The sequence below is a fragment of the Nothobranchius furzeri genome, chromosome 3, assembly GCF_043380555.1.
Source record: "Nothobranchius furzeri strain GRZ-AD chromosome 3, NfurGRZ-RIMD1, whole genome shotgun sequence".
Classification (NCBI taxonomy): Eukaryota; Metazoa; Chordata; class Actinopteri; order Cyprinodontiformes; family Nothobranchiidae; genus Nothobranchius; species Nothobranchius furzeri.
Genome location: NC_091743.1, coordinates 89426571 through 89433957, shown reverse-complemented (window position 1 = coordinate 89433957; position 7387 = coordinate 89426571). Strand labels below are relative to the sequence as shown.

At 42.4% G+C, this 7387-nt stretch overlaps 1 protein-coding gene across 1 annotated transcript in view; it reads left to right on the top strand.

The window, feature by feature from the left end:
• lama4 (laminin, alpha 4) overlaps positions 1 to 7387 on the top strand; it is an 88361-nt gene that overhangs the window by 24057 nt on the left and 56917 nt on the right. The window contains exons 10-12 of the mRNA XM_054736323.2: positions 1876 to 1986; positions 5292 to 5403; positions 7175 to 7339. Of these exons, the coding sequence (XP_054592298.1) occupies positions 1876 to 1986; positions 5292 to 5403; positions 7175 to 7339 (388 nt within the window). The remainder of the gene's footprint in view (positions 1 to 1875; positions 1987 to 5291; positions 5404 to 7174; positions 7340 to 7387) is intronic.

The following is a 7387-nucleotide window of genomic DNA, read 5'->3' as shown; positions in this document are numbered from 1 at the left end:
AACATTGGACCAAGAAATATAGAAGAAGAAGAAAATAGCGTTTCTATAGCGCCTCTCAGGATAAAAATCACGAGGCGCTTCACAAAAAAATGTAAAAATATAAGAAAGCATTTAGAAAATGTTTAAAAATATATATTTAAAATGAGCAAAAAGAAGCAATTGCGATTTAAAAGAAAAAATGTTAAGAAAGAGAGAGTGAACAGGAAAGAGGGAAATCAGTGGATCCTGAGGAAGGTGGAATTGTCATGACTCCCATCCTTCACCCTCCTCCACTTCCTCATTCCACCTTCATTCAGCTCACCTGGTCCCTTCACCAAGCTCAAGCCAAGCCCTGGTTTCCACAGCAACCTGACCTACACCTCATCAGCTCATCTCACACACCTGCTTCCCCTACTATATATTCACCAGCAAGCCACCAGTTCCCTGCCAGATTATTACAGCCCTGCCAGTAATTCTCCAGCCATCCGCCCTGCCTGATCTCAGCCTCCAGACCTCGTTTTTCTCCTGACCCCTGCCTTGCTCGCTGCCTGCCATTTGGACCTTGCCTATCTCTGAACCTGCCTCAGCCTTGCCCTCCAGGTCCCTCTGCCTTCAATAAAGACCTTTTTATATATATTTTTACTGTGTTGGCGTCTTCACGGGTCTTCAGAACTCGGTTCGTGACAGGAATAGGTGGGGAGAGCAGAATAAAGAGAGAGAGGTGAAGAAGGTCATACAAAAGCCAGCTTGAACAAGTGAGTCTTCAGCTGCTTTTTGAAGGAGACCACTGAGTCCACTGATCTCAGGCTCAGGGGGAGAGAGGTCCAGAGTCTGGGGGCCACAGCAGCAGATGATCTGTCACCTTTGACCTTTAGCCTGGTGCTGCACAACCAGTAGGCTTTGGTCACTGGACCTGCTGGGGGTGTAGGGACTAAGAAGATCACCAATGTAAGATGGTGCTTGTCCATGTAAGGCCCTATAGACCAGAACCAGGATCTTGAAATGAACCCTGAAGTTGACTGGCAGCCAGTGAAGCTGGAGGAGAAGCGGGGTGATGTGGGTGTGTTTGGAGGACTCGGTCAGAAGCCGAGCACAGGCCACAGAAAACATAAAGGCATCCACAAGCTTTCTGTTTAAGGTGTGTGAGTTGTGTCAGTGCGAACCGACTCATTTTACAGTTCCTGGAAGGCAGCGCGTGGAAAAGCCAGATGGAAATGGTTAACTAGGTGTGTACTGTGCAGAGGGTTGAGGCAGGTGTGAAAAAATGCTGTAAACAAAATCGGCTTTCAGAAATATAAATGATGATTGCTCATTTAATTGCCTCCTTGGGCGGCCACCTAACCCTGGTAGAAGGTTTGAGTGGAAGTACATGCAAAATATTTACACGTTCAGTTTTTCTTGTACAGAGAAGAGCCGTGAGTTATTAGTGGAAGTGGACACAGGGATCATACGGATCCGATGTTTTTACAACCAGGCCTAATGACATTTGACAAAATAGTAGAATATGTTGTCGTTGTCGTCTTCGTCTTCCTCCGCTTATCCGGGTCCGGGTCGCGGGGGCAGTGTCCCAACTAGGGAGCTCCAGGAGGCCAAGTTGGACCAAAGAGATGGTGGAACCCGTGTCCACCAGCATCTGGCAGGGCGGTCCATCCTCTTCCTCTGCGGCATCAGTTTGGTGGGCCTGCTGTGGGGGGCTGTGAGCTCTTGCAGGTCGGGGCCGTCTAATTGTGGCTATGATGCGATCTAAAGCCTGATTATATCTGCTACGTGTAAAACCTCCTGGAAGTCAACAAACATCACATGTGGTGTCCAAAAAACTGAGACACACCACTCACTAAAAACGTTTTTCAGGTGGAAAAGTGCTGGAATGAAGAAGATGAATGGTTTTACTTACAGAAACAGTTTCAGAGTTGGCAGAACAAGTCATCTGTGATGAAATCCCAGACTGATGAGCTGGAGGAGACCACGGACATGGTGGTGCTGGACATCAAGGAGCTCCAAGACTCGGTCAGCATGACTGTTAACTGTCTTTTTCATTTAACTTGCGACAAATTTAAAGAGGTTCTTCACGAAGAAACAGTGTTGTCTTGGAGGGCGTCTCACTTTTAGTCTAGTTAGTTTTAATGAACTAATACTTTTGTTTTGAATTTTACAAAACATGAAAGTATTATCCTCTAACAAACGCATGTATGGGTCAGACCGGAGTGAGTTTCATACCGACACAGTCTCAGCTGCCCCAGATCCTGTAAAACAACAATCCCCAGACTGGTATCGTTGTTTTACTTCATTGATAATCACAGTGATGTAAGTAATTTATTTAAAAAAAAAAATAATAATAATAATAATAATAATACACCAAACTTATATAGCGCTGTTTAGGACACTCAAAGACGCTTACATGCACTCTCACATTCACACACTGCTAGTGATGGTAAGCTACTTTGTAGCCACAGCCGCCCTGGGGTGGTCTGACAGAGGCGAGGCTGCCATTTGGTGCCGTCAGCCCCTCTGACCACCACTAACACAGGCAAGCTGGGTAAAGTACCTTGCCCAAGAACACAACAGCAGAATACCCCTGGCTGGAGCTGGAATCGAACCCATGACCATGAGGCAACCCGCTCTACCTCCTGGGCTACTGCTGCCCCTTGCTGATGCAGATCTGTGCATCATTCTGTAGATTTCCTCTAAATAAATGTATGATTGTCTTTCCTTAGCAGAATGGACTCTTAGGGAGCATACAGAGTGTTCTACACACTATTTATACAGAAATAAAGAAATGTGGATGTTTAATTCATTATGTCAGTTATCAGACCTCATCTTGAATATACAGGTCCTCCTCAAAAAATTAGCATATTGTGACGAAGTTCATTATTGTCTGTAATGTACTGATAAACATTAGACTTTCATATATATTAGATTCATTACACACAACTGAAGTAGTTCAAGCCTTTTATTGTTTCTAATATTGATGATTTTGGCGTACAGCTCATGAAAACCCAAAACTCCTATCTCAAATAATTAGCATTTTTCATCCGACCAATGAAAGAAAAGTGTTTTTAATACAAAAAAAGTCAACCTTCAAATAATTATGTTCAGTTATGCACTCAGTACTTGGTCGGGAATCCTTTTGCAGAAATGACTGCTTCAGTGCGGCGTGGCATGGAGGCAATCAGCCTGTGGCACTGCTGAGGTGTTATGGAGGCCCAGGATGCTTCGATAGCGGCCTTGAGCTCATCCAGAGTGTTGGGTCTTGCGTCTCTCAACGTTCTCTTCACAATATCCCACAGGTTCTCTACGGGGTTCAGGTCAGGAGAGTTGGCAGGTCAGTTGAGCACAGTAATACCATGGTCAGTAAACCATTTAGCAGTGGTGTTGGCACTGTGAGCAGGTGTCAGGCCGTGCTGAAAAATGAAATCTTCATCTCCATAAAGCTTTTCAGTAGATGGAAGCATGAAGTGCTCCAAAATCTCCTGATAGCTAGCTGCATGGACCCTGCCCTTGATAAAACACAGTGGACCAACACCAACAGCTGACATGGCACCCCAGACCATCACTGACTGTGGGTACTTGACACTGGACTTCAGGCATGTTGGCATTTCCCTCTGCCCAGTCTTCCTCCAGACTCTGGCACCTTGATTTCCGAATGACATGCACAATTTGCTTTCATCCAAAAAAAGTACTTTGGACCACTGAGCACCAGTCCAGTGCTGCTTCTCTGTAGCCCAGGTCAGGCGCTTCTGCCGCTGTTTCTGGTTCAAAAGTGGCTTGACCTGGGGAATGCGGCACCTGTAGCCCATTTCCTGCACACGCCTGTACACGGTGGCTCTGAATGTTTCTACTCCAGACTCCGTCCACTGCTTCCGCAGGTCCCCCAAGGTCTGGAATCGGTCCTTCTCCACAATCTTCCTCAGGGTCCGGTCACCTCTTCTCGTTGTGCAGCGTTTTCTGCCACACTTCTTCCTTCCCACAGACTTCCCACTGAGGTGCCTTGATACAGCACTCTGGGAACAGCCTATTCGTTCAGGAATTTCTTTCTATGTCTTACCCTCTTGCTTGAGGGTGTCAATGATGGCCTTCTGGACAGCAGTCAGGTCGGCAGTCTTACCCATGATTGCGGTTTTGAGTAATGAACCAGGCTGGGAGTTTTTAAAAGCCTCAGGAATCTTTTGCAGGTGTTTAGAGTTAATTAGTTGATTCAGATGATTAGGTTAATAGCTCGTTTAGAGAACCTTTTCATGATATGCTAATTATTTGAGATAGGAATTTTAGGTTTTCATGAGCTGTACGCCAAAATCATCAATATTAGAAACAATAAAAGGCTTGAACTACTTCAGTTGTGTGTAATGAATCTAATATATATGAAAGTCTAATGTTTATCAGTACATTACAAACAATGAACTTTATCACAATATGCTAATTTTTATAAGAAGGACCTGTATATTGTGGCAAGTTCCACCCACTTAAATGCAGTCATGTTTTTCCACCCAGGGCAGCATTGTGAGTTTTACATAAATAACCCAGTTCTGCTCATATACATTTAGACGGGCTTAAACTTTGTTGCTGTTGGGATAAAACGCAGGAATGTGACCCTTTATTAGGAACCAGGGAGCAGAGACAATAATGCTGACTTTAAAACATCCAACGCGTTCAGATCAGACCTGTTAAAACTGTCATTTCTATCATTTATCTGCCCCAAATCATGACTTTTTCAGGAAACACGGATAAGAAATGTGTAAATATTAAGGATATGTTTAAAAGTGACATCGTCGCTCGTCGTAGCGTCAATGAGTGGCTGAGCGCTGCTGACCCGAGTAGAGATACGATGTTTGTAGAGATAAATTATCAGCGTTGCAGAGCTGTCCTCAAACAGGCACACTGGAGCTTTTTACCCCAAAGAAAAACTTACCAGGCACTTATTCCCACCAGACCACAACAAATATATGAAAAATATGAGTGAAGGACCTCTTTAAGCTAATTTGTTTTCTTTATCTTTTTTTTTTGTTTTGTTTTTTTGCCATGAGCATATTATTTATTCACATAAGAAAGTAGCAAACTCCAATATTTACCTAAGTAGTTAAAATGGTTTGTTATGTGAGTTTTTGTTTAACATCATTTGTCTACAGTGATGTGGATTGTTATGTATTCATTTTAACAAGTGGATTTTCTAAATCACAAAGGTATATATATTTAAAAACACTGAGTTGACTCCAGCAAGCAGTTTCTATCAGTGCATTTCTGAGCACTTACAATAAAAAAGATGCATCTCTTAAACTCTTACCGTAGACTTTGGTGCTGTGTTGGTGGTTTTACAGGAAACCTTGGTGAAGAGTTTAGTGAACAGCTTGGACAAAGAGTCAGACGACACCATGACCTTGTCTCAGCAACTCAACAAAAACCTCACAAATCTCAAATCACACATAGAAGGTAACCGCTCATTTCACTTTGAGTTTATGTTTTACATTTTATGTTTATGTCAACATTCAGCCTTTGAATGTTTGGGTAGAGTTAGGGTGTTACAAATATCTGTGAATGAATTTATGAATTTTTAAAAATGTATACTTAATTTGCCTGTCAACAAAGTTCAAATGAACATAAAAAACATACTTGTTGCACATTTGTTTTTGTGTTTTCAAATTTATGGTAAGTATCTTTAGAAATACAGTGGGATGCAAATGTTTGGGCAGCCTTGTTTAACTTCAGGAGTTTCCTGTATAAATTGTTGGTTATTATGATAAACATTTCAGTTTAGAACATTTTCTTGAGGCAAACAGTCTTTTAAACGAAAGATTCACAATTCTGTTCTATACTATTTGTACAGATGACCTCTTGACCTTTAAAGCCCCTACATATCCTCCCCTTGGTGGTTTAGACCACCATACGCTATTGTCGTAAATGATTAAACGTGTAGTGTATATATCAATAAATTAATGCTTAACTGAATAACAGAATAACTCAATAGTAGATGAAGACAATGTAGCAGTGTGACTGAAAATGGAAACATAAGGATATGACATACATACATTGCCTAAAAACAAAGCTTGTTCATCATCATGATTTAGGGGAACGATCCAGAAATGTGTCTCAGAGACATCAGCTGTCTGTTTCCACAGTTAGGAACATACAGAGAAAATGGAAGACCACAGGCACGGTTCAAGTGAAGGCTCCAAGTGGCAGACCAAGAAAAATCTCTAATCCACAAGGAGGTGCTGTGTGTGAGAGTGATGAAGAGGAAGGCTTTTCTCTGCCCTCAGCACATCTGGACAAGCCAGCTTCATTCTGGAATAAGGTGCCGTGACCTGCTGAAACTAAAATGTAGTTATGTGGCCATAACAAGCACGGAGGAGCAAGATCACAGCATTCTAAGAAAAACACCCGCTACCTACAGTAAAGCACGGTGGTGTTCCATCATGCTGTGGGCTGTGTGGACAGCGCAGGGACTGGGAATCTTGTTAAAGTTGAGGGATGCATGGATTCCACTCAATATCAGCAGACTCTGGAGACCAATGTCCAAGAATCAGTGACAAAGCTGAAGCTGCACCGGGGCTGGATCTTTCAACAAGACTATGACCATAAACACTGCTCAACATCTACTAAGGCATTCATGCAGAGGAACAAGTAGAACGTTCTGGACTGTTCATCTCAGTCCTCAACCCTGAATATTATTGAACATCTGCGGTGTGAGTTAAAGAGAGCTGTCTATGCTCAGAAGCCATCAGACCTGAATGAAGGAGAGATATTTGGTCATGAAGAATGGTCCAGAATACCTTCAACCAGACCTAGACTCTCCCTGGAAGCTACAGGAGGCATTTAGAGGCTGTTATTTCTGCAAAAGGAGGAGCTACTACATATTAAGCTAATTTCTTGTTTGTGCTGCCCAAAGTTATGCACCTGCCTAATTTTGTTGAAACAATTATTGCACACTTTCTGTAAATCCTATCAGCTTAGTTTCATTTCTCAAACATCACTGTGTGTGTGTCTCCTATTTTTTTTATATAACAACCAATAATTTATATAAGAAAATATTGAAGATTAACAAGGTTACACAAACTTTTGTAACCCACTGTAATTACCACCACAGAGGCTTTGAACTAGACATAACCTTTAGAGTTGCTTAGAAAAATCTAAAGAAATTAAAAAACTGTCACACTGGCCAAGACTGGCCTAAATTGGTCAATGTGTTCATGTTTGTATGCAGAGATTATCCTGGACTGGGAGGTGTACAATGTTAATCAGGACGTTGATCCAGAGGTGGTCAGACAAAATACTGAAACAGCGCATAAAACGATCACTTGGATGAGGCAACTGGAGCTGTCCCAAAAAGAAACCACTGCCACTGATGAGTCTACCATGAGCCATGACCGTAAGGAGTAAAACACAACACTTGCTCATACACAATGAAACTGTTGCA